This window comes from Pagrus pagrus (assembly GCF_965226575.1).
Source record: "Pagrus pagrus genome assembly, chromosome: 13".
In the NCBI taxonomy this organism is placed as follows: domain Eukaryota; kingdom Metazoa; phylum Chordata; class Actinopteri; order Spariformes; family Sparidae; genus Pagrus; species Pagrus pagrus.
The window spans coordinates 28,599,709-28,627,211 of NC_140197.1; the positions used below are offsets into that span (position 1 = coordinate 28,599,709).

At 43.4% G+C, this 27,503-nt stretch overlaps 1 protein-coding gene across 2 annotated transcripts in view; it reads right to left on the bottom strand.

Annotated features, from left to right (window-relative positions):
• gas7a (growth arrest-specific 7a) overlaps positions 1 to 27,503 on the bottom strand; it is a 52,271-nt gene that overhangs the window by 2,439 nt on the left and 22,329 nt on the right. The window contains exons 4-15 of one of the 2 annotated variants that reach the window (XM_084370432.1): positions 25,600 to 25,723; positions 21,408 to 21,485; positions 19,158 to 19,243; positions 17,181 to 17,243; positions 10,385 to 10,474; positions 9,346 to 9,461; positions 7,102 to 7,176; positions 5,927 to 6,005; positions 3,815 to 3,946; positions 2,448 to 2,571; positions 568 to 647; positions 232 to 330 (exon numbers count right to left, since the gene is read on the bottom strand). In XM_084370432.1, the coding sequence (XP_084226558.1) occupies positions 232 to 330; positions 568 to 647; positions 2,448 to 2,571; positions 3,815 to 3,946; positions 5,927 to 6,005; positions 7,102 to 7,176; positions 9,346 to 9,461; positions 10,385 to 10,474; positions 17,181 to 17,243; positions 19,158 to 19,243; positions 21,408 to 21,485; positions 25,600 to 25,723 (1,146 nt within the window). The remainder of the gene's footprint in view (positions 1 to 231; positions 331 to 567; positions 648 to 2,447; positions 2,572 to 3,814; positions 3,947 to 5,926; positions 6,006 to 7,101; positions 7,177 to 9,345; positions 9,462 to 10,384; positions 10,475 to 17,180; positions 17,244 to 19,157; positions 19,244 to 21,407; positions 21,486 to 25,599; positions 25,724 to 27,503) is intronic. The other variant, XM_084370433.1, reaches the window with a different exon arrangement.

Sequence of the window (27,503 nt, forward strand, 5' to 3'; positions counted from 1 at the left end):
AATGTAAACAGATTGTCTTTCTTTCTTCAAATTCTAGGCAGATTTGTGGATGTTGTTGTCATCTTCTTACAGGCTAAAGTCATTTTATCTCTTTCCTCTTCCTGTAAAATACCTATTTTTCATTCCACCCATCTCCTCCTCCTCCTCCTGTAGTCCAGCAGCACAGGTGAGGTACCTGTCATGCTTAATTTTGAGCGTTTCGATCACATTTCAAGGTAAAAAGGGGCTCACACTCTGATTGAACATGTCCGTTTCATGCCGCAGAGTCGTGTACTGGCGTAGATGCTGCTGAATCCACTCGATCCGTTCAACCTCCAGTTTCTCCAGCTCCTGAAAATAGAAAGATGAGATGAGTTCAGAGTCAGTAACGAAGACAAACTTTTAATTCTGGTGTTGTTGACACTGGTTTTACTTCCTGGTTGTTTGGTGTCACTCAGACTCCCCTGCAGTAAGTGTACAATAATAAGAATAATAATGATAATTTTAGCAAAATCTACCAATGTTTATCAGTCTTTAAATATTCTTTCTAGTTAAAAGTAAAAAGCTCTTTTTAAGAGACGGTGTTACCATGCTGGTGGTGACCATTTCTTCGAACCACTTGCACTGAGTCTGGTTGTACAGATCCACACAGCGCATCAGGTCGTCTCCTGCAGAATGAAAACAAGAACATGAGGGAGAGGTCAGAGGTCAAATCCACGAGTGTTATCTAGTAGTTGTATAATCTGTGATACACATGGAGCAGAAACCCTTCAGGACCAGCAGAGGGCGCTCACACATCACTCCTAAATGACTGACACTAGACCTCAGAGGCAAATGTTGTACTTTTTACTTCACTACGTTTGTCTGACAGCTTCAGTTACAAGTTATTTTTCAGATTACAGTTTTTCACTCCCTTCATGTCCTGTTCAAAACTGTGTTTCTCAAAATTTGCTGACTTTAGGCTTGATTAACTGAAGATGAACTGAAGGATGAAGTGTTGAGAAAAATCTTAAACCAACAAAAACCTCTTAGATTTCATCACAGACAACTTTTCTGCATAATGAGCATTTTCGATACTGTGGCTGTTGATACTTCGTTCATAGTGTGGTATTAGAAGGGCTCTTTTTTTAAATCTTGGGCTTATTTATTTATTGATTTATTCTTTTACAACAAAAGGTGCCAAACAGCTTTATAAAATAAATAAAAACAAATCTTCAACAATAGTTTTTGATGTTGACTCGCTGTCTTTGTCCACATGTGCCGAACATTTCTGGGACAAACATGAATCAGATCTCAGATTTTGGTTTGACAGCTGCTATTTTTAAATCAGCGCTCAAAAACTTGAACTTCTCACGTTCGCTTTGATTTAAAACTTGAATCATCGTTTAATGTGAACATTTGGACCGAGTTCTGTGACAACCGGTCTGTGAAACACCTTTGTCACATTTATTCCCACTTTTCAGTTTCAGAACGGTAATTATGATCGATCACACTGATTTGGCTGCTGGTGTCGCTGATCCCAAACTCTTCCTTCACGTGACAAATAAGACCATGTTTAGATTAAAATTAGAAAGATAAAATACAGAGATTGACCAACTTTTCCTGGGAGATTTCCTGGTTGACGTGCCTTTCCTGCACGTTCACATGACCACAATAATCCGATAACTGGGAATAATCAAGGTTATGATAATAATCTGATGTGACGTGTTTATGTGCACTTTAGCAATGAGATAATGGAAAAAAATTAGTTGGATTTCTTTACAATTTTGTGACGTAAAAAATGCAAAGTAATGCTCTCATTCTTGAGCAGAAATCAAATTACACATGCACAGATGTAAAAGAACGAAATAAACCAGATTAAAACAGAAAGTAAAGCATATCGCATTACGCTGCGTACACGACCGCTTAAATAAACTCCATAAATCAGATACTGATCGGTTTATTAGTGCGCATGTACACGTGCTCAATGTGTGATCTATCACTGTGTTTGACATTTTAAAGAGGATGACGAGGTCGTGCTGTAATACAGTTCAGCTCTGCAGAGCCTCAGTAGAGAGGCAGCACTGCAGGAACGTATCTGGTTCTGTCTCCACCAGTAGATTAGTCACAGTCCACAGCTCTAATCAATAGCGCTCATATGGCACATTTAAATGATGTCAGCCATGTGTCGTTGAGCAACTCGAGGTCGGGGCCAAATGTCATCCCGGCTCACTGCACTTGCTGTCGAAGACGGGGATGTGTTTTTCACCTTCGCTGGATGAATTTTTAAAGAGCTGCAGTGATGTTTCACTGTCGGACATATTTTTTAGGATCAGGAGAGCTGAAACTTTCTGCTCAGACGACTGCACTCTCCTAACAAAACCTTCCATGTGTCCCTGCACACTTACTTGGTGACATCTAAACAACTGCACTTCCCAACACAAGCCGTGTCTATCTCTTATTTAAGCTCCGACTCTGCGACCTCTGACCTGCTTGTGTGGATTTCCGCCGGGCCTTCTTTATGTCCTCCTCTGTCTTGTTGCTCAGTTTGATCTCCAGCTGCTGGGTCTTCACCTCCAGATCCTTCTGTCTGTCTGCCAGGGCTTTACGGGCCTGTGTGTGATGTGTGAACGCAGAAACAATGAGTCATTCAGCGTAATCCTTCAGATTTACCGTCCTTACATCTATTACGAGGGTCATTACGGCCTTTTCATGTTGGCTACCGACATCTGCGCTCTGATCCCGGTCTCCTCATTTAATCTTTTCTTAATCCATATTATTGAGTCTTTCCTCTTATTCTGTCCAAGGTCATGGTGCGATAGTGTTTGAAAGGTAAACACAGTAACACTGATGCACAAGCCAAGAAAATCTTCAAGAGACACCAACAGAAAGAAAACATGTGGGATGGAGTCATATGAACCCACTGATGAGGTCGTTTTTCAGTTAAACACACAACTGACTGTTAGCTAAACCTAGCTAACCTAGCTTCAAGAATTTCAAGGATGTCTTTTTTTTAGCCTTTTCAAAACATTAAAGCGTAAGAAATGTATTAAACAGTGTTGTACCATTATTTCTAAATGTTTAGATGGAAGAAAAGCACAAGTAAAGTTAGCTAACAAGCTAGTAGCAATACTCAACAGCCTATGTCAAGGGTTTCGGAGGTGGTTAGGCTTAGCCTCAACAAAACATAAAACACAAAAACAAAAGTTTAAGAAATGTATTAAATGATGTATTTGTTTGCTTTATTGTTAGCTGTAATCATTAGCATATACAGCTAACCGACTCTGTCTACAGCCACAATTAAAGCGATATTTCCAAGGCCATGAGTAAGAGTTAGCTAGTTAGCTGGAAATGATTTTCAAATGTTGAGCATGTGCATGAAACAACCTAATTGGAAATGTATTTAACATTTGTTAAAATGCCAAAAAAAAGCATATTTTTAGTGTTGGCTGAGGTGGACGTGTTGAATGAAATGCAGATCAACATTCCTGCCTCCGCTTTGCCTTCTTGTCTTATTTCTGGTAGTGCAGACAGATCGCCCACATAATGCTGCTGCCCACTGTGATATACCTTTGTTACACCACAAGATGCCCCAAAAACCAAATATAAACAAAACATTGTGTGTGTGTGTTTGTTTATTGAGGAATTACATTCGTTCATGTAACGCTTTTAGCAGGTGGGAAGCAGAAACAGATATTCAAAGTGCATGAGTCACTGAAGCTGTTTTTATTCTACTTCATCATTTACTTTTGCAGTATATGGAGGTAAACACTGGCCAGTCAGGAGTGCCAGACACAGATATTGGTGTCCCGCGTGAGGCCTATAACTTAATCTACAGGTATGTCAGACTCAGTACCTTCTCCACACCTGCGTAGCGACTCGCCAACTGCTTCCTGAGGTCGGCGATGTGATGGTCGTACTTTTTCAGGTCCTTCTTGAAGTTGTCACCCCTGAATGTCAGCAAGGGTTTTTCCACCTCGGTGTGGAGCTGTGAAAACAAGTCAGTCAGCTGTTAATGGTAATTAAAAACAATTCTTGTTGTGTCATGTGTTTTCAAGCACTACATAATCACACTCCTGCCGCAGAGGTGATTAATTTACACTCCGCTGCTCTCCCTCCCACTGTATGCACTGTAGTGTTTGTATATATTTATTCTTTATTTATGATATCCAGCATTATGTAGGCCTATCCCATGTTCACCAAAATAAATCTATGAAAAGGAAGGAAAAAAATCGGTGAGTACAATTTCTATATGGGTTGTTCAGCTCTGGTAAAAAGCCCCCACACCTCTGACTACATTACACCATCGTAATATTTGAGGTATATCCGTTGCCGACAACATGGTGCCTGACAACACGATAAGAAGCTTACCTATGTCACATTAACCACATTATATCGTGAAACACTAGCGTTTTAGTTAAGTTTTTGGGAAGAAACAACTTTGGTTAGGATTACGTACGTGACGTTAAATATATAATGTAGTTAACGTTGTGAAATTGTAGCACTTTGGTTAAGTTTTGAAGTTTAGGCACCTAAACATCTTGGTTAAGTTAAGGGAAAGATCATGGTTTTGGTTAAAGCAAGTACAGTAATTACCTTCCCTTTGTTTTCTTGTCAGCAGGATTACACAAAAACTACAAAACAAATTTCCACGAAACTTGGATGAAGGACGGATCTTGGCCCAGAATGGACCCCATTAACTGTTGGTGCAGGTCTGTAAACCAAGAGTCATTTCTTATTATCATTTTTCAGGGAATAATCCCTGGATTCCCTGGATTATGTTAGCCCACATTAGCTACTGTTGCTCTCCGTTAGCATAAAGTCACGTCCTCTAGACTGTCGGCAACAAACAACTTCAACAAGTCGTCCACAGGCTCGCATCGGCAACCGAGAGAGACGGGGGAAGGTCTAACTCTTCACGCCACGTTCACGTTACAATCCGCTCACGTACGGCCAATAAAAAAGTGATTAATAGATGGTTATTGCTACAGATCGTTACAGCCCCTTTAATAAAGCCTGTTCCCCGTCCTCTGAAGCCACATTCATCACCATAAAGGAAGACAATTACATTTTTTTTAGTCTCTGTTTTTATTCCTCCCACCAACACTTGTCCAATAATGTGAAAAAGATTGTTTTTTATGACACTTCAATAAACTACAAAGTGCTTGTCAGCAGTGTGGGCGCTCTGTACAGAATCCTAATTGAGTGCGAAATGGCAGAGCGAGGAGATACAGATGAAATGCAGCTTATTAGAAAAAAAAGAAAGAGCCGGAGCTTCTGCAGCCTTGATAAGATGTCTCATTCCCAGCATGACCACAGGTTACCTTCTCCTCACCCGTCTCACAGTGAAGCGTGGAGGGTCGTACGCCGGTGCAGCAGGGAGAGCCTGCATGGCCGTCGGGGTGGGGGCTCGTCAGAAAACGCAACTAATTAATCAGACAACGGAGGGGCTATGAAAAGCTCCCAGGCAGCTACCGCGTTATTTTAAGGCTTCGGACCGAGGCCAGTGTGCCGTTTCTGCATGGCTGGTAATCGGTTTGCGTACAGGTCATTTTCTTCTGACAAGGTCGAGGTAAACAAGCCACGTCACCTCAGGATGTGTTCAGATCGGGTATCCATTACTTCAGGTGATTGAAAACGTAAAAACACTTAACCCGAGGGGGCAGAAAACTGCAAACAAAAGGCATCCACAGAGGGGAGGGAAGTAGACTTTGCAATGTTTGTGTTTCAGAGGAAGATAAAAATGTTAACGTCAGCAATTACTTTTTTTTTTTTTTACACCTATAATCCTTCAAATTGATCTTTTTGTCGAGAATATGATAGAAAAAGACAAAAGCCAAAGATTTTCAGTTTCCAATAATACAGCAGTTCGAGAAGCTTAAATCAGAGAGTTGGTCATCAAAATAGCTGTGGGTTAATATCTGGGTCATTTAACTAATTCATAATTAAGTCAACGAGCAGATTTTACCTTGTTGGAGAACTTGAGGTGAACTTCGGCCTCATCGTGAAGACTCTTCTTCAGCTGAGTCCAGGCTTCTCCGAGAGTCCTGAGGGAAAGAAATCAATTCAAATTTCACCTTAGAAAGCAAACATACTTAATTATTCACCGGCAATGTTACACCAAAACATATCGTTGCTATCATTTAAATTTTACTACACATGTTTTCTGTAAGCTGATCAATGTACAAGTGGTAAAGTTAGTCAGAATAGTTTGTAGCTAAAGTCGGCCTGTAAAGACGGACTAGTGAGTAGATGAGTCTCCGTGTTCGCTGTGATGACGTTTAATGTCCCCGACAACCTCTGTAGCCTCATTTAGACACTTGTCAGACACATAAGAGCTTTATAATTAAACTGTGGGACATTTAATTATGTATGTTATGTCACAGAACAAAACGAATATCTCCGGCCTTTTGACAAAAGCGGTGCGACACCAGCGCCTGCTGTCGTAAAGATCTTTGCTGGCACGTTTGTTTTGGAAGCGATGACAGAGAGACTGCAGGACGGATCGCGATGAGGTTATGTATTTATATTTGATTTCATATGTGATAAATGTGATATACGTGATCGGACTCGAGCACAGACGTTAATAACAACTATATTGAATTAGCAGTCTTTTCGCTGATGGTCTCGTTTGCTGGTACAAGTCATTTATAATCAGACTGTTTCATAAACAATTTAAAAAGCTCACAGACTTTGAGACGAGGGAACTGGATTCTGGGTTTTAGGACTACAGACTGCACCACTCCACACTGGATAAAAATAACCCAGTATTGTGTCGTTGCTCTGTTAAACACACACATCCTCAAGCCTGCACACTTGACATCTGGACTGTTTGTGTCTCCATTACATATTATTTTTTATGGCTCGAACTAAAAAAATGTTATCGTGGAATTTCCAAAAGCTGGACGGCGACCAACCTCAACCGTCTGTCGAGCCAAGCCTTATCTCCTCTGTCTGCAAAGATTATCTCGCTGACAGACTAACAATAGAAAACAGTCTTTGAAACAGCCTTTTGATAGGTGCATCAAACACGGAGAGTAGTGTGGGAATAAATCTATTTTTAAAACACCCCTGTCTCTGGACTTTTAATTGCTCGGCGTGGAGCTCTGGATGCTGCAAACACACTGTGTTTACTGCACTCACCCTTCCTCCTGCAGTGCCAGAGGGCTCAGAGACAGCTTGGAGAGGTTCTTGGCATATTCTTCTTCAATCTTTATCCTGAAACACAAAGAACCAGAGATGTGAAAAACCCTGAGATCGCTGCCTGGCTCAAGGGAGGAAAAAAAAAAAGCTGATTATTTCAGGGGCAGCGCTGCAGCAGGACGACAGAAACTTCCACTGCGATTCGACTGCAAAGTGTGAAACCCACACGGCCCCCGACTCCCGTGCATCAATAATCCCATTGTACTCCAGCAGTTGCACATTTTCACAGCGGCTGTTCTCATTTCCATGATGGAAATGAGAACAGCTCATATTTTCCCCCCCCGAGGGTTCGTTCAACCAAGGAATCCATGTTGGTGCCCTTTGTGACATTCACTTCCTCCACCGGTTGCACATTTACCATCCACACCTGAGTAAATCTGTCACCCTAAAGAAGGTCACAAGGCCCATTCTTTGACTTAATGTTCAGATACTCCCGGAGAAACAACGCAGAAAGGTCAGCAGTGAAAAGAAAATCCTACTTGACGGATTCGAGAGACGAAAAATCCTCATTAACTTCCCACGACTGGCGACGAGGGCGTGAATGGAGCTTTTGTTTGAATTAGGTGGAGCTAATTATATAGAGAGGCGTGAGATCGGATGTAAAAGTTTTAAGCTGAACTAATTATTCATGTTGTTTTTTTTTGACATCTTGTTTCAGATTCAGCAGGAGACATCGATGCATTTCCTGTATCCTCAGTTGCTTCTTGGAGATTAAAAAAAGGCCTCAATTACTGAGCGCAAGTATAAATTAAAATCCTCAGCGTGAAGACAAAAGCTTTGAACCCTTCACCCCACAGATCCTCTTAGAAATTAAGCTTTCTCTGGAGACATCACAAGGATTTTCGTGCGCGTCATAAACACAATTTTGGGACGTCTTAATGAACAGGGGTCTGTTCTTTGCACGTAGATAACGAGACGAGTGGCTTCAATCTGCGTGCAAACAACACAGCTTTAGATTTTAAAATTGGGTGCAGTGGAAAACGACTTTGTCCAGATACCACGTGGAAAAACGTAGAATAAAGAGTGAGAAAGTCCAAGTGGATGGAGATAAAAGCAGGATGCTGGGGTCCGTGCTCCGTGCTACACCAAAAATCAATGTTGATTTGTTCGTAAGTTAACAGACGGATTACACGTAGTCACATACGTCACGTAATCGCTTTCTAACCCAAACAAAACGTTACAATGATGGTAAAGGTCACCTGATGATGGATCTGCTTTTCAGTAATAGTTAACAGGAAGGATTGGCGTATCACGTGCACTCTGTTTAAAAGTGTAACGTTGTGTTATTTAGGTGTGGATTCTGGTTCTGGTTCTTCAAAGCTGTTTTTTTTATTAATCTGGTACTAATGTCATCGAGAAAGGTCCTTAAACCCAAACCTGCAGAAGGGCATCGTATTGACCGTTAGCTGGATCATGAGCGAGATATTTTAGGGTGAACCGCCATATAAATGTTTTATATTTTTACATTTGACATTTGACGATTTGCGTAATAAAGAGTTAAATGGTGCATTAGGTGTTGTATCTATGTATTGAGCTCCATTGTTGTTACATTAGGATCAATAATTTGTTTGATTTTGGTCTCTTTAATGGGATTTTCCTAACAATGAGAGGAATGTCGAACACCAGCCTTAACCTTTAAGAGAGGAGGTCACTGACATGATAATAATAAGCTGACTGCCAAGCCAGGCACCACCGTTCAAGACCACGTTTCAACATTAGTAAGCAGTAAACCACCAGATATCTTGACAAGACGTTGGGACTTGTTGCAGCTGTGTTTGTGTAAAAATAACCAGGTATTTTAAGCCAAAACCTGATCTTTTTTTTTTGCAGACCAGAAGCACAGCGCTGTCTGAACATAAAAATAGAAAAATTAACCTAAAGAAATGTAAAGTTGCAACGTATCTGAGGTTTACAGAAGCCTACAGTGCCAGATTTATTCCAGTTATTCGGATGCTTGCTGACTTTCCAAGCTTAAACATTTATATTTTACCTGAGCCAATTATAAACAATAATAATAAAATCTTCTCTGGCTCCTCCAGCAGGAATTATTCTGCCTCCAGAGCAACTCAACGTCTGACACTCGTGTTAATTAATTCATTAAAACCGTTGTCAGCAAACTGCAGCCTCTGTTTGTTGTTGTTGTTGTTGTTGTTGTCACAGTCTCATCTGAAACAAAGCTGTTACCTCTCATGGATAAACTCGGCCATCTCCTTCTGCATCTGTTTGCCCTTCAGCTGCTTCTGCAGGAGAACCTCGAAACCCGCCACCGAGGTCGTCCCCTGGGGGTCCTTCTTGTCGGCCTGAGGAGGAAGAGGACGAGGATGAGGAGGAGGGCATTATTAAAAAACAGCAGCGAGTTCATGGACGGAGCGTCCACCGACACCTCCCTGTTGTTTAGGTTTGAGAGTGTGTAGGGGTTTTGTGAGAATGAGCTCTGAATGCGTGACTCACACTCGCATGTCAAGCAGGATGTGCGTTGGTGTGTGTGTGTGCGTCAATCACTGGCTGTGTGGATGTGCGGCAGCACTTTGTCTTGTTTGTGACAGGGCTGATGTGCGTCTCCAGAGGTGTCAGCTCTCGTTTCACACGGCAGCTCTGAGCAGCAGGTCAGCGGCCGACGCGCCGAACATCAAGAGCAGGTCGACGCGACAGGCTGCGAACAAGGAGCCAAACAAGCGACGCACGGGGAGGAAACAGGCGTCGGGTTTCAGTCCATTATGCAGGCTGAAGGGTTTTTCAATATTAATCTAATTTAGGATGCAAATGTATGGAAACTGAAAGTTACAGCAGCCACCGGGGAGACATTTAAACCAGGAGGATCAGTGTGTTTGCTAGAGGAGCCGGTCGATCAGCCGTCCACCTGTGATCCACCCACGCACACATGAAAGACGAGTGTGTCTTTTGTTAAATGAGAAGGAGAGCGGATCCATTTGTGAACAGCAAAAAGCATATTGACTGCCTTCTGTTCGTCACGTCATTCAGTGTTTAGCTTTTAGCTGCACATTTACCAGCAAAGATTTGTTTCTAAAGGTCAACGACGTGTTGACAGGAACCTTTAGGTGCTTCTCTTGGAGGAGACCTTTACAACTGCTTCATAAATGGTTTATAAAGCATTTCATAGTGAAATAAGTATTAACTAAAGTTGAATTAGTCTGCAATCACCAGCAGAATATCACAAAGGATCGTTAGACTGTAGTTTCTCGTGTGTTTCAGCAGAACTCACCCAGAAATAATCGCAGTAGCTCCATTCGTTGGGCTTCAGGAGCTGCTGCTCCGGACCTTCACCGGGCAGAGGGAAAGTCACACAGTTGATCTGAAGCAAAAACAGAAAATTTAGAGATTAGAGGCAGTGAGGTAATACAGATCTGTGAGCCAAAGGTGACGTGAGGAAGCCCAGTCGCCAGGATAAACTGTAACGCCACATCAACATTTGTAAGCGTGACACCACCAGATATTTTTGACGTGTGCGAGGCAACAAATCTGGATATATTTGATGAGGCATCTGAATAATTTGCGTATTTGTGGTGAGACGCCGGGAATATCTGCAGCCGAAAACCGGATATATTTAGTGAGTCGTCGGGAGAATTTCCAGCTGTGTCAGTGGAAACGAATCCCAATATTTTTGATGAGACATCGGATCAGTTTGCTGCCAAAAACTCAGTATATTTTGTGAGATGTCAGAATAATTTCCAGCCATGTTAGTGGCAACGAATCTGGGTATTTTAAGCGACATGTCTGGGCAATTTCTAGTTGTGTTAGTGGCAATATGTTTAACAAGATGCCAAGAACATTTGCAGTCAAAAAGTGTATTTTTAGTGAGACGCCGGGACTATTTGCAGCTGAAAACCGGTTATATATTTAGTGAGTTGTCGGGAGACTTTCCAGCTGTGTTGGTAGCAACAAAAATGGATTTTTAGCTGTAAAGCAGCAATTTTGTCAGCATGTCAGGACAATTTCCAGCCTTGTCAGCGGCACCAAAACTGGATATTTTTGACAAGAAGACGAGGCAGTCTGCAGCCAGAACCCAGGTATTTTTTACAAGCTGTCTGGACAATTTCCCAGTTGTGTACGTGGCACCAAAACTAGATATTTTTGAAGAGACGGGACAATTTTTAGCCTTTAATCTGGGTTTTTTTTTTGCGAGATGTCTGGCCAATTTCTAATTTCTTAGTGGCAGCAAAACGGGATATTTTTGACAAGTAGACGGGGCAACCTGCAGCTGAAAACCAGGTATATGTAGTGGGATGTCAATTTCCAATGGATAATCTGGTGTTTTTAGTGAGACATAAGGACAATTTTTAAGCCAGGTTAGTGGCAACAAAACCAGATATTTTGACAAGACTTTTGGGATGTTTTGCAGCCAAAAATCTGGTTATTTTAGCAAGCTGTTAGGACAACTTGTAGCTGTAAACCAGGTATTGTAAGCCAGATCATAATCTTTCCTGACCTTAACCAAGTGATTTTTGTGCCTAAACCTAACCGGACATCGTCACAACATAAACATTTTAAATTGAACATAAAGAAGCTTTAATTACCAACATTTATTCTGGCGGTCGGGCTGCATTAAGAGTTAAAATGATGTCTGTGAGGGAGTGAGGTAACAGGCCTGGGTTTTAATTTCATGCAGATGAGAGGAGAAAGGTCAGGCATGAGTAAACATACAAATGTGGGGATGTTGACCACTCAGAAGGTGACCGACCCAACGGGCCTTCAGGCAGAGAGAGAGAGAGAGACAACCACGTCCACTCAGAAACACAGAGGAACCTTTTTGTACCTCGTCGTCTCTCTGAAACTGAACAAACGAACTTTAACCACTGGAGAATATGTGGTGTTGCAGATAAACACCCAGCACTCAGCCTGAATACAGACTCCATGGTCCACAGCGTCTTCAATTACTCTCAGGGGCTGCAATTATGTAATGTTCACCATCTGCGAGCCCTCCCTCCTGGCACGGCGAGATACCCTCTGTGCCATGTCAACCGCTGCTACAAACTACATGGACGTCCAGACAGGACGCTTCATCCACAAACACACGAAAACACACTGAGTCACAGTGTGTGTGCTGCATGAGCTCACCGCCCGACTGCTGTCACACACACACACTGAAGAAAAACACGGAGCGTTTACCAGCTGGCTCCCGCGAACTGCTTCGCTCTGTTACCGGAGAAATTTCAAATAAAGGTGTGACATTGTTTGAACAACACGATGTCGGTGAGGTTCATGCTCATCAGCTCGGGCGGTGATGCTGAAGGAAGAGGCTCAGGATGAGCGAGGCAGGATGTGTGGGCAGTTTGCTGCAGTGGTCACGGTCTAAATTACAGGTCACGTGACAAAAGCTTTGGCCCAGGAGGAGTTTTTACACGTTCATTACAAAAGAAACACTTCAAACATGATTATTATTATCTTCAGTCTTACCCAGAGAAGTCTGTGCCGGCTCTATGGGTCCTGAAACCTGGAGGACTTGTTTTGCAACTGAGCCAGTTAATTAAACTTTAACTGGAACGAATGAGGGCCCATTTAGGACCATGTTGTTCTGCTAATACGACCACTTTCACCCTGAAATGGCTGCCAAACCAACGCTCAAGACGAAGTTTCACTGGATATTTTTAGAGACATCAGCACATTTACAATCATGTAAATCATGTTTTTGTGGTGACCAAAACCAGCTATTTTAAGCAAAAACCTTGTTTCTTTCTGAACCCTAACGAACCCTTTTCTGTGCCTAAACCTAACCGGAGCATAAGCACAACGTTGTGAGAGGAACATTTTACTTAAACACACATTAAAAACCAACAAGAAGGAAACATATCTGAGAGAAACTGAATTACAACATTTATTCCGGTGATTGGGTTGAGATTTCTTGTCTAAACCGTAAACTAAACTGTGATGGACAACAACAACAACAGAGGTCTGGTACGCTGCTACAATCATGTGGTTTTGAAAGTCACTGGCAATCGACCTATTCGGTCTTTCAGGTATGAGGATGTGTTGGCAATAACATGATGGGGCTGAAGAAAGCAGTGAAACCTGGAGGCAGAAACCTGTATATGATTGTGCTCTACAGTACGCTTCACACACACATCTGATTTATTTTTTAAAATATAAAACATCTCTGCTGCAGGTGTGCGCGTTTTGCATAAAACTCTCGGCCTCGTGCAGCTTTAAACAAACAGCGAACCCTCCACATCGACCTCTTCATTCTCTGCACTGCCGCCGCAGCTCTCCATCTGAAAGGCTTTCCAATAAACAACTTCAAAAAACAGATGAGTAATACTCCTTCTCTCTTATATAATCACTGAAATCCAGAGGAGACACTAATATGGCTACTTGCCAAAGGGGCATACCGATATACAACAACAACAACAACAACACTGTGAATAAAAATGAGACACATTAAGTCGCAGTAACAGTTTGTAGTCGTAAGAACGGCGCTGTGATTTACTCGACCAGTCATTTTGTTCATTTTCTGCCTCAGAGATCATACTGATTGTCATGGGCACCAGATTTTCCATTACACCGGCTCCACATCTATCATGCCTGTTGTTTATCTGCCTCTCACATCCAAGCGCAAAATGAGACCATTTATCTACAGGAAGGCTGTCTGGCCAACTTACTTCTCCTTTATGGCTGCTTAGTGAGCTGCTCCAGGGTCGGGAATTAAATATTAATACAGATTACCTTTGTGACACAGTGTGTAATAAATCCTTGTGAGGGATCTCGAGTCCAGCTGTTTGGACTCGAGGCTGCGCTGCTTCAAAATGTTTCAGTTCAGCACAAAACAAAGCTGCAGGAAAGAGAAAAAAAAGACAACGGCAACGATTTGTCGGGCGAATTGGGACATTTTGTCCTCACTCAGCATTCGTAAACGCTCACTCTCAGGAGAGTTTTGTATCCAGGCTGCAGGCAGCGGTTGTTTCATTACACATTTTAATGTTTTTATTTATTTATTTCGCTCTTGCTGAACGCAGGAAAAATAAAAAATCATGACACAGTCGGAGAAGAAAAGGCCCGAGAGAGACGCACACACACAAAATAACAGCCACTTCCTCCCTCCTCACATCCATTCCCGAGCAAAACATTTCAGCGAATGAGACTGTAGGATGCTCTGCTGCTGTTGCTAAGCGACAAATTACTTTTGCTGTAAAAGACCCCCCCTCCCCTCCAACCACACACACACACACACACACACACACACACACACACACACACACACACACACACACACCTTCCCATAACAAAACAATCTCAGACTTCCTCTCTATTCCCACTGTTGCCTTTTTCTACCCCTCCATTTCTTTCTTCCCCTCCCCAATAACCAATCAAATCACCCCGTTAGACTCCCGCCAACGAAGCCTTAACGAGCCGCCGAGCAACAAGTCAAACCTCACGTGCATGAATATTTAATATTCTGACAAACATGGAGGACTGGAACGAATGCATTTGGTCACACCCGGAGCTGAAGGTGAAAACAAGGTTACACAGCAGCTTCTTCTTCTTCTTCTCTTATCTGATGCGTGAAGCGTCCTCGGCGCCCCACGAGGGTCCATTTTGCCAACAGTCATGCATGTGTGTGCGTCTCCATGACAACTGTGGAGGGTTGTGTAACGTGAGGCGAACAAAAAGACACCTTTGTGGACTGACGTCATGCAGCTACAGCTTCATTATACACCTGTGGTCTTCTTCTTCATCAGCTGCAGCAGAAATATTTCACATTCATGCCTCGGGGTTGTTTACTCAGCTGCTCTGCACACAGATTATTTTATCTTATTTATGGGTTTTCTAAATTTAACTGTCCTCTATTATCCTGTTTATGGGGAGATAATTAAGATATTTGGGGATGTGAGAGTTTGGAGAGGAGCTCAGCTCGATGAAAGTACAGGTGGAAAGGAAGAAGCTGATTAGTCAAATTAGCAACATGTTGACATGACGGTCGTCTGACCCTGAACAAGACCGTCATCGAGAGTGCGACTGTTTTCCTTCAAAACTAATTAACATATACAATTGTGTTGAAATACTCAACTTTATCTGCATGAAGTGCTTTTCATTGTCTGAAGGTCCACCAGAGCCTCCACTGGTACTGATGCTTATTGTGATGTCATGTCTTCCAGTTTCTTTAAGTGCTTCACATCAGTGTCTGTTCTACCTAAGCTAAACTGTTATGTAAGTCTATAAACAATAATAATTCATAAAGGTGTTTAAATTGTGTCATAAATACTCAATTCAGACACTGTCATCAAATTTTACTAAATACACACAGAAACATTGATCCAAACTATTGACTATGTACAATGTTTATGTTTTTTTGTTGTTTGTGTCTATTTTCGTTTTTGGAGTTTGCAATCTTTTTGTTTTTTGGACAATGTAAACATTTTTTGGGACTGTGTACATTTTTGGTTTTTTTTGGACTTTGCACATTTTTTTTTGAAGTATGTGCATTTTCTTTGTTTTTTGGGCTATGCACATTTTGTTGTTGTTGTTTGGAGGACAGTGATTTAGTTTCCTTGCGATCTTAAAATGATTTATATTCCAAAAAAATCTGTACAATCTAATGTAAAAGGCTGCGCAAGTCAAAACCGATAACATCAGAAAATGACCGAAGCTGCGTCACAAAAATGAACCTGCTGCTCTTCTCCTCGTCACCACGTTTTACATGTAACGTCACGCAACGAGCGTACAATATGATGACGACATACAGACGACAGAAGTCGTAGCTTTCTGCTGCAAAGCAATGAACGCTCGAGCTGTTATGGTTTTTATTTTAGATGGATTTAAGCAGGGTTATACAAACAACCATCTCCCGCGCACAGACAACAAAAGAATAAACGGAAAAAAACAATCAATAAAAGAAAGAAATGTTAAAAGGTAGTGAATAAAAATCAATAAAATAACACAAAGACCAATGATTAAAATTTAAAAATGAAGACCTTGCATTACTCAAAAATTAAAATTAAACAGGAGAAAGCTTGTGAAATCACTCATGAAGCCGAACGACAACAAAAGAAAACCTCTGAGACGATTTTGCTTTGACAGAAGAACAAAAATCATTTTTTCAAACAGTATGTCTTCGCTGAATATCTGAATGGCTTCCCTCCTCCTCCTCCTCTTCCTCCTCCTCCTCCTCCTCTGCCAGTGTTTTCCATTTCAACACCCATTAATCAGTGCTATTGCTTTTGTCACCATGGAAACTGGACTTGCTGCTGCATCCCTCGCAGGTCTGCTGTGTTTTTTTTTTTTCTTCTTTTCTTTTTCACAATACTGACGACTCCCGTGGCTGCAGCAGGTCAGCGAGCCCATCGAGCGCAAAATCAGCCTGAGAGACACAAAAAACCACCTGTCTGTCTGTCCGTCTGTCTGTCTGTCTCCTCACCATCACCACCGCCACCACACGTTCGCCTCACCCCTCCTCCTCCCACACTCATCATTATATGAGATTATATAACGCAGCTACGGTCTGAACATCTTTAAAAGATACTTCGCACAATATATTGGTGTTTAATTCCTCGTCACAGACTGATGGAGCTCAAATCATTTAAAAAAGGGGGAGTTCCTCGTCATCTGGTGCACAAAGTGTTCACTTTGACCCGCACTGCCCTGCAGATGAGCCGTTACGGGCGACGCGCCGAGCAACAACTCGTTGCACAAACGCTCAGCGATCGAGACGTTTACCTGACAGACCGAGTCTAAAAAAAATACCAGCTGGCTTCTCGACTTTATCACTCACTTCACTAACATTTCAATAAAATTGCATTGACAGGCGTCTAATCGATATTTATGGATCGAGGACAGTCAGGACTCAAGACTCCTGGACGGCTTCTTCATTCAGACTAATGTGGTTTCCAATGTGCAGGGAAGGGGAAGCCCCCATGTTACTCCAGCATGAACCCACAATGCATCGTGATCTGAGCTTGCAGTCAACAGATGATACAAAGAGAAGAGATGAACTTAAGAGATGGAAGAAGAAGAAGAAGAAGAAGAAGAAGAAGAAGAAGAAGAGGAGGATGAAGTTCTGGTGTACTCACCGTGATCTTGGTCTCCTTGACCTCCCTGATCTGCCTCTTGGCCGGCGAAACCGAGCCGGGGGGCTGCGGGGCGAGACAGGAGGGATCATCAAAACTCTCCTCAGTGTCGAAGCTGGCTTCCATCATCATCTCCCTCTCACCTATTCTGGGAAAGCCTCACACTCTCCTCTCACTCTCTCCTCTCTCTCGCTGTCTTTCCCTCCACGCACCGAGGCTGCCTTCAGTCTCACAAGCTACAACCGAGTGGAGTGGAGTGGAGCTGCGCTGCATGTGTGGGGGGGGAGGAGGAGGAAGGGGGAGGTGAGGCGAGAGGAGTGGGGTTGGAGGGGGAGTCGGTGGGAGCGTGACGAAGTCTAGCCTCCGGTTAAGCTGCTGTCACACGAGTTTTAAGGTTTGAAGGCTGCGAGGAGATGGATGCTGCCTGAGAGGGGGTCTGCATAACCCTCCTCACCCCTCACACCTCCTCACCCATGCAGAGAGAGAGAGAGAGAGAGGGGGGGGAGAAAGACCAATGAAGGGAAATAAAGAGAGTAAGAAAAGGAGGTGGAGGAGGGGGATTTATTTACATGATCTCCGCCACACCTCCCTCCCCAGAGAGGCTGGTAGTGAGGGAGGAGGGAGCAGCAGCAGCAGCAGCGGTGGAGCTGGAGGTGGCGGAGCTGGAGGGGGGGTTGGTTTGATGGAAATGGTTCAATGATGATCTTTAAAGACTAATTACGAGTGGGAGGGAAACCAGAGGAAGGAGGGGAGGAGAGAGCGAGCAGGGGGGGAAAACAGGCAGCCAATCAGACGCAGCCGCTCTGATTGTGTGGAGGAGATTTAGCGTCATCGACGGGGTTAAAAAGGTGTGTCAACAAACTGCGCTCAAGTATTCCTGTATGGACGTGACGCTCGTGTTTACAGTAAGCGTGTGCGTGCGAGGCGGCGGCAGCTACATCACCGTAATCCTCCTCCTGTGCTTCGCCATCAAACACAAGCTCACAACATCCACCTGGTCCAACAACACCATCACAGCCAGAGCAAAAACAACCACGCTCTCACCTTCGCAGCACAGAACATGGCGGACGAACGCCACAACCTCCGGTCCAGGTTTTGGAGATCCGTGCGCCCCCAGCGCTCCCAACACTCCCACCGTGAGCTTTCGCTGTCTTGGCTGGCCTCCTTTTCCGAAAGCTGACAAACTCTGTGACAAGTGGAGTCCAAATCTCAGCCGCCCATATGGCCCGGCTGTCTGTCCATCTACAGTCTCCTGTGTGATCCTGACACGGTATGCCCTCATCTGACTCGTAATTAGTCACGTGGGTTGGCATGTAATCGGAGTTGGCCCGCGTTCATCAGAGCGGCGGGAGCGGGCCCTGCCTTCACCGGACGAGCGCTGCAGCTCTGTGTCATGGAGATACTGAGACCATATTGTGGACTGACGAGGAGAAAAGATCGAGGGAGGCGCTAATGGTTTTTGCACTGAGGTCATCCAGAGATTGTCACAGAAGAGAGCGAACTACTTGAGCGAGGACAGAAACTAAAATTTAATGTTGAACCACGAGCCAATTTATCAAATTATTGCTTCAGTGCTACATGAAACAGTTTCATTAATAGTTGTGGCTCCATACGTACACAAATGTCAGATAACAAGAGCGACAAACAACTACAAACAATACATGCTTACACTCACACTGCCCTCTAGTGGTTGTGGTGATTATGACGGGAGGAAAGGAGGAAGTCTTGTGACCCTTTTCCTGCCTAAACCTGAACGAACATCAACCAAAGCATTGTCACGTCATGAAAACAGATGTTTTGTCAATGATTTTGGGAGGCACATACGCTTTGTTTTAGGGGGGATGAACAAACAACAGATTTTGCCTTTTGATTTGGACGACGTGTTGGTCGATATCCATACGAGGAAGCAGCCTCTTCACACCTCACACACACACAGTCTGAACCTCTTGTTAAACAGCCTCTTCTTGGCTGCAGACTTGCCTGTTTGTTCGTGGTGGGTTTCCTCAGAGCGACATCAGCGATCTCTGCGGGCTGACCGGTCTTTGTGCTGCTGTGGCGCCTGTTAACTGAAGGCAAACAGATTATAAACCTCACGTTATTAAGGACAGAAACATCTGGAGTCGTACTTACAGACGGACACCGACGAGATCTCCTTCACACCAAAACAATGACGAATAACAGCAAAATTTACAGGAAATCTGAGGTCGAGATGTGTTTCTTGGCTCGTCTTGTCACTGAGTTATTTTCAGATTCATACAGTCGTCTCCTCAGAACTATATACGCATATTGTAGGGAGTCATTAACGAGCCGGCCTCTGGGCTTCACAGCTCCAAAGTAACGTCCCTGGTTTTTCTTCCTATCGGCCTTTAATGGTTCTTCATCGGCCGTGATTCATGAGCTGTCCGCTCGTTGCATATCACAGCGACTCATCTCCAGCTGAAGGTAAACACGTGACACGTGAGTTCGACCCCTGAGGTCGCAGCCGTGGACGCTGCTCGGACCAGGACGCCTCCAGAAAAAAAAAAACGAGGCCAAAAATAGCAGCGACGCTCACGAGAGGCATTAAAGAAATCTTCTGCCTCTGTTGACCTCCGTTAGAGACCAGTGAACTTCATCATCGTCAGGTCCCTGACACATCAGCTGTGAGTGACATGAGTTATAGTCGTATTTAAAGAGAGCAGCGATCCATCAGGAACAGATGTTATACTTCAACTATGAGGGCTTTTTAATATGCTGACAAACTTCACAGAAATATGTCACCGTTTGACCTCTTGTGGCAGAATTAAAGAAATACTTCATACTTTTCTTCCGGGAGTTACAAGAGAAGACTGATGCCAGGTCAGGTCAGCAAAATAAAATGCTTTCAAGCCAAGTGACCAGTGTATCACCATCTTTAAGTGAGAAACCTCGGGATATGTTTGACGAGGCACCACAGCATTTATACGTACGCCTGACACCATCTGATATTCTTAAAGGAGACTTCGGGATAATTTCCACTCATGTTCATGGCAACAAAAAATGATATTTTCTTCCACCTCCTGCTGTGTTTGTGCCGATAAAGCCAGATATTTTCAGCCAAAACATGATCTTTTTCTCAGCTAATCCAAGAGGGTTTTTCAAGCAGCTACAAGGAAGCAAATCTTTCTGTTGATATCAGGCGACCCACGCTGAGGACGTCAAAGAAAGTTTGTTTTGATGCCGACCCACAGGACGACCGAGCGGCTTCACTCCTCAGGCTGCGAGACTCCTGAACTCATCCTCAACTCAAAACAATTATTAATTTTATGACTAATCCAACCAGGACGAGTCAGAATCCGACCCAGTAACAGGCGTTAAAGGTGTAATTTGTAGGAAATTAACAGAATTCGAAGGTAACTCCTTGAACTACTTGAATTCAGGCGGTGTACTGTTGTATTTTTCTGTTTAGTAAGGAATAAAGGTGTGCAAGCAAACTTGCCGTGTTTACATCTCTCAGCTGACACTTCAGAGCTTTATCAGACAGGAGTGTGGATATAGAGGAAATACTCATGTACAACTACCTCAGATTTCCAGTTAACGACAGTACTCGAGTAAAGGGGCTGCTCAGATGTAAACCTGGCCTGCGTTAAACTCACTCCTCTCTAAGGAGGATCACACTTAGTCTGGTTGAACGCTGACTGCCTCCCCTGCAGCCGACAGCCTTCCCCGCTCGTTTTCTCCCTGTAAGTGTGTTTAGGCCTCACGCCAGCAGAAAGAAGAAAACCATCTGCTATCTGCTCAGATGTCGTTAGCGAGGATGCTGCCAGCGAGGAAACATAATAAGCCAGTCATTAAGAAAATGTAGGATTTCCTTCCACGGCAGCTGAGCGAGGTTCATGACGATGTGGGACACGAGCAGAGGAATGCATTACACGGGATTTGTCAAGAAACCTTTTGGGAGAATGTGACTAAGACTGTTTGAAATATAGTGTGATGAGTTGTGTCAGTTAAAGTCCTCAGCTGACGGATAATAAGAAGATTACGACTGCTGATGACTGATCGCCATGAAGCTTAATCTGTCTGAGAGGAAAGTGTTGAGAAATTAAATCATGACCTGCAGCGCCAGATGAAACAATCTTCACAGAAAGAGCAAATTTACCCGCTGAATATAGATGCTAACAGCTCGGTTTCTCTTTCTGTGTTCAGCGTCGTTTGTCTTGTTTCCTGCATGTTTATAAATGGATGGCTGAGAACATAAAGGGCTCAGTTTACCATATGGTGAAGACTGGTGTCGTGCCAGCAGTCTCTGTGGGGCCTCAGCTGACAAGGAGGGACGCCGCCATGTTGTTTCTGGAAAAGACACAAACAACAGGAAGGAAGAAGGGTGAGAAAGAAAACAGCATCCAATTTCACAGAATGTCAACTCCCTCACAGAAAAACCTGCGTAAATCTCCATTATTGACAAGTAATGTATAAAATAAACCCCTCTTGTACAGTCGGCAGATCGGTTTGTAAACAGCAAATAAATCCAGCATCTCTTGCCTCTAATAACTCCACAACCCCTGGATTTATTGCTAAAGCTATTAGTGAGCTAGTCGCACAAGAATGGAAATGAAAGTGCAGCCAAAATGTCCCAATGCTAACATGCTAGCTTGACAGCGGTGAGTACTGACAATAACCATGTTTACGTTCATCATGATGATGTTTGTTTTCATGTGAGTGAGACACGAGATAATGCTAAATGGATACAGTTAGCAAGCATCATTCAGCGGCTAACGTTACGTTAGCACGAAGCACACAGCCGTATAGAGTAACTGTTGCACCGGGTAAGAGTTTGCTTGTGTTTTTATGATTGTGGTGAGTTTTTTATGTATTTATTAAACCAAAGGAGCCAAGAGAGCTTGTTGAACATAGCAAACTAGCTGCTAACTCATCCCCCAGCTGGCTTGCGAGCACTTCGGGACGGCTGGTGTCGGTGTAGTCATTCAGTAAGCGCTCATATGTTTCAAGGAATGGCTCTGGAGGAAGACGGTGGGATTTTTGGGGTCGGATACTGTAGTTTATTACATTTTTCATGGGTCTTGTCCAACACCGCTCACTACCAATGCCTCAGTATCCTCTTATCTGTCCATTCTTCTCAGTGTGGACTGATATAACTGGTCCGATAAGTCATTGTTGACGTCTCAGCGGCAGTGAGACCTACAGACAGCTGGTCTGAAGTTCTGTTTGTCCAACTGTTAACAGCTCAGAAAAACCAAAGTCTCAAAGCTCAACTCACAGACAGGACAGATGGGTTAAAAGAGTGTACAGCCAAACAAACACTGTCAGGCTGGTGATGCCCGCTGAACAACCCGAGTCCAAAAAACATTGTGATTAAACAGAATGTGATAATCTTTAAATTGGAAATTGTACAAAATCAATATATTTAATGTTTTTTACTTGATTTTTTATACATATATTTTAAAATATATGTCTTATTTATGTTTTTTTAACAGCGTCCCGACATTTTCTGAATCTGGTTGTTGCAGATTTTCATCTTTTGTTGTGATATTGCAGTTTAAATACAGTCAATCCAAAAACCTTCTTTAAATGCTATTAAATATCTCTCAGTAAATAATATCAAACACTTCATGTAAAGAGCGAGATATACTTTATTTTTCAGTAACATTAAACTTGAACTCTTTGTGTAACCCCTCCTGGACGATTTCCATCCCTCCTCCTGTATTTTAGCCGTCCATCACCAGTAATCACAGATCATTCCACTTAGCGGAGCAGGAAGTCCTTTACGCCGTCACAGCTGTGCGTGAATCGGTTTCGCTCTGACTGACGAGCTGCTTTCTACCAAACGCTTGAGTGTTTATCGGCACAAACGTTTTGGCAGCGCTGCGTCGACGATGGCAAGAAATCAAAGCACGACTGTCAAAATGTGTTTGGATGGAAACATGAAAGTCAAGAATCATGAAGACTTGTTACTATAATGTGCACGTTTTAATTTACAAGCACTGTCACTAAATATAACTGTGATGTGCATGATTGTGTGTATGACAGACAGACAGATAAATCATTACAGTGGTGGAGTCCATGACTACACCATTTGTGGCCTGGTTTGTGGATTAATGTTAACAACAACCATTTCTGTTTTATTGATGTCTAAACTTGCATAATTTCCAAGTTTAGGGCTTTAAAAACTGAAATAAAATATATATTACTGGATTTGAAATCACACTGGTTACGATGCACTTCCCATCACATTAGTGATGACGGACACAAATCAAACTCGTCTTCTGGCAGTGCGTTTAAACGTATAAAACACAAATTCTGGTGTGAAAGTGGTAATAGAGGCGACATGATCTGAACCAACCTTCCCACACTCTTTAAAATCACGGTTGAACTCAGTTTAAGGCACAAAAAAAAGTTGGCTGAGTTTGGGGAATGATCTAAAATGACAATCATCCTGATTTCTTCCCTCTGTGTCACTCGACAATCAGCTTCACCTCGTCTTCCCTTTGTCATTTGAAAATAAACGTCATTTCTGGGACGCTCATTAGAAAACCTCTTGTACAGTTGGCGGATCGGTTTCACTGATTGCACCTTGTTTCTGATCACATCAGCTTCTACTTAACAAACATCACACGATAGCATTTTTAAAGCCTCACTTCCTCCTCGTGAATCTTTTCTCTTCGTTCCAAACCTTACTGTCATCTTTACAACTCTTGAGTGGAAGGATTTCAACTGATCGTCGTTTCGTGCTACAAAAAACAACAAAGCAGCTTTCTAATAAACACTGTAACACATGCTGGCGTCTCTGACACACACACGCAGCCTCGGCAGCGGCTTTTTTTGAAGCTCAAACAAGAAAAAACTGTAACAGAATAAAAAGTGACGGCTGCACCATATGTCTGCTGGATGTAAAAATAGCTGTTGGGTGTTTTATTTTTTATATTCTGCTCTCTCGCTCGCTCTGTGTGCTGCCAGAGAGAAATCACTGCCAGAGTTGTTGTTGATGCAGCCTCCGTCTGTCCCGTTGGGAGCCGGTCCGATCCCTCTGGATTTGTTCCCAAACGAGGTGTAAAACACACACACAGAAGCAGATGTCTGCGAAAGGTCACCTGCCTCCCTGCCTCTGTACTAACACACCTCATCATCAGTGTCTCGTTAGGCAGCAGACAAACATCCCTCCACCTCCTGCATCCACACACACCTCACAGGGCTGAGATACTCTGAGTCCCTGCAGGAGCCACACGTTTCTAAGATAATCAGATTAAAGTGGATCGAATCTGCAAGGCCTGTGTTCACATGAATGGACCTCTGGGACCCGACGATGGCGAGGAATAATAATGAGTCCTCATAGTTCACAGTGTTACGGCACTGAGAGCTGAATGCCACGATAAGCAAACTGAAACACAAGAGGAGGTGATGCTCAGTTCATGGCAGCAGCAGCAGCAAGAGGAGTTTTCAGCCCACGGACGCGTCTCAAAGGCTCAGCGAGCAGAAGTAATCTGATTGGTTGATTGAACAAAGGTTTGGCTTTGTGTCATAACTCTCGAGGGAGAGTGGAGCTTCAGCTCATTTCACACTGTGTTGTTTTGCAGAAATAACAGTGTCCACACAATAATATAACATTTCTTTCTATGTAGAATAAACTGATGCCAGCAGACGTGTCAAAAGTCCACATATTCTTTCTTCAAGTACCGATTTAACTTCTTTACTCCAGTAAAAGTAATAGAGTACAGTACTCTGAAATGTACTGAGAGTATCAGAGTAAAAAGTCTCCCTCTGAAGGACATGTGTGGTCAAAGCTAACTGAAGCTCACGTCGTATTAATATAATTCAAAGACTATCAAAGTTAAAGGTAGAATCAGTAGGATTTTGTCCCAGCTGTTCCTGAACGCACCACAAAGATAGTTGATTGTCGAGTCTCATTCCCAGGACGTCAAATAGCCACATGTTGGGTTGGTAAAGCGTCCCAAGCAGCAACAAAGTGAGAAAATAAGAAAATCTCTGCAGATACGAGACACTAACACGCCTTTTCTTTGCTACGTCTGCCGTGCGTGATGTGCTCTGATAGGTTGAAATCAGTCTTGTGATGTTGGGAAGGCGGCTTGCGATGACGCCAAATAATAAATAAATAATCTATAATTCCCCTCAAATGCATCAAACTAAAGTAACGAGCCTGTTTTGAAAATGTCAGGAGGAAAAAGTTCAGATATCTGCGTTAAAAGTAAAAAGTTGTCCGAAAACTTAACTCAAGTAAAGTGCAAATACCTGAAACATCTACTGAAGTACAGTAACAAAGTATTTGTACTTTGTTACTTCCCACTTATTCAAACAATCATGACAACATGGTCTCTTAACCATCGTTTCACCATCGTCTCCATTCTCTGAAACAAAACCATCCTATTTGTTTGATATTTGTTTTGAGTCCCTCCTGAGGTTGCATCATGTTCTCAGGTGTGTCTCTCACCTTTACTGCAGCTGTTGACGTAGTACCTCTGTCCCTCAGGTGAGGTGTAGCTCCTCCATCCTGGGGGGAGAGGTCGGCCGTCAGTCTCCTCCTCTGGTGCAGCGGAGCTCACGGCCGCCGACATCTGTAAGACACAAACACTCATTTTACTGCATCGAGTATTTTGTACTTGTAATACTTCGAGTACATTTTAGTGATGATGCTCACACTTTTCCTTGGAACAGAGTATTGTTACAGTGTGGTATTAGTACTGTACTGAATACTCAGTATGCAGCTGTCACCATAAATGATGGAGGAGGACGCTGTGATGCCATTTTGCTCCAGAAATGTTTTGTTGTGTCATATTTGGACTATTTCTGTGTTTTTTGGGTGGGTTTTGAGCTGCTGGACATGGCCTTCTGGTGTCCTGAGCTAAGGCTGATCACACACACACCTGCAGCGAACTGAGGCAATCAGCGCCAGGTTAAAAGCCCTGGCCTCCTCTACTCACGCTGCCAGATTATTTAGACAACCAGCTGTGTGATCACGCTCCACCTGGATACTCTCTGGCCTCACCACGACCCAGCCTCCTGCAGCTCTGCCACTAGCTTACCTAGATCTTCTGCCATGTGCTGCCACAAGTCCGTCATCTCCCTGGCATCATCTCCTCAGCCCTCCTCCACTGCCAGCTTATCACCGTGTTCAATAAATATCTTCTAACCCAAACCTCTGTTTCTGGTGTCGGCTGTTGGGTCCTATAACCTCCATCCACTGTGAGTAACATGTTGACTACGAAGCTTCACTTGACTTTCCATCAGCGTGAAGAGATGATGACTGAATTTTCATTTTTGGGTGAACTCTCCCTTTAAGTCTGCAGCTGTATCTATAAATGAAGTGTCCCTGTGCTCTGGTATAATGTGGACATTATCGAGGATCCTGAGGCTGTGAAAACGGAGACTTTAATTCATCCTGACGAAGGAACATCGACTAAAAAAAACCAACTCTATAATGTGATGCTGCTGCTTCATTAAAGTTTATGAGGAATAACAACATTTCCACAAGCTTGCATATACAGTGAATGTAAATGTAGCAGCCATGACAGCGTCTGCTGTAAGTGATGTTATTATCATCAAATTCCCATTTTCCTTTTCAGCAGCTCTCAGCGGCTAAATAATGGTGTTTTTCATATGGTGAAATATGATCCACTGAATGGATAAATAATGATAAATGCTCGCTGCAGCTTATCAGCCGTTCCCAGGAGCCTCCACCACCACAGACCATTATGTTTATACAGCCTGGCCCAGAAATTACTGCAGTGTGCTTTACAAGAGAAAAGGCAGTTTTTTTTAATCTGCAGGGATCGCTCTCTGGCTGGCTGTTCATTTCCAGACGCAGCGGTGCATGGCCCGGCTCAGATCTGTCTGCTGAAGGCCGGGCCGGCTGAACTTCAGGACGACGGCGTCCAATCAGACATCTGAGGGGGGGGGGGGGGTGCAGGGCGTGGGGGTGAGCAGATCGGACAGATATATAAATGGGCAGATTATTAGCGGCGTGATAAAAGAGTCATATCGTGTTCTTTTCGCTCGCATGGGCAGCGGGGCAGAGTGGGCGGATGAGGCCGATTGATGTGTTACATTAAAGGACTCGTTGGATCTTTTTCTATCTCTGCGGCTGATTTAAGTTTTCAGTGAGAGCAGCAGAAAAGCCTCCTCTCTGTTCTGCTGCAGTATTTTTTAGCTGCTGAGGTGACGTCTGCTGCACAGAGAAAAGATAACTGACAGCCTCTCCTGACGGTTCACAGTGACCCAGAGGACTGTGAGGTCATCACGTCTTATTTTTAGACTCCTGGGTAACAAATATGCAACCTGTAAGAAAACGCCTTCATCCATCACCGCTGGCAGGAGGATCTTTTGTTTCTTATCTGA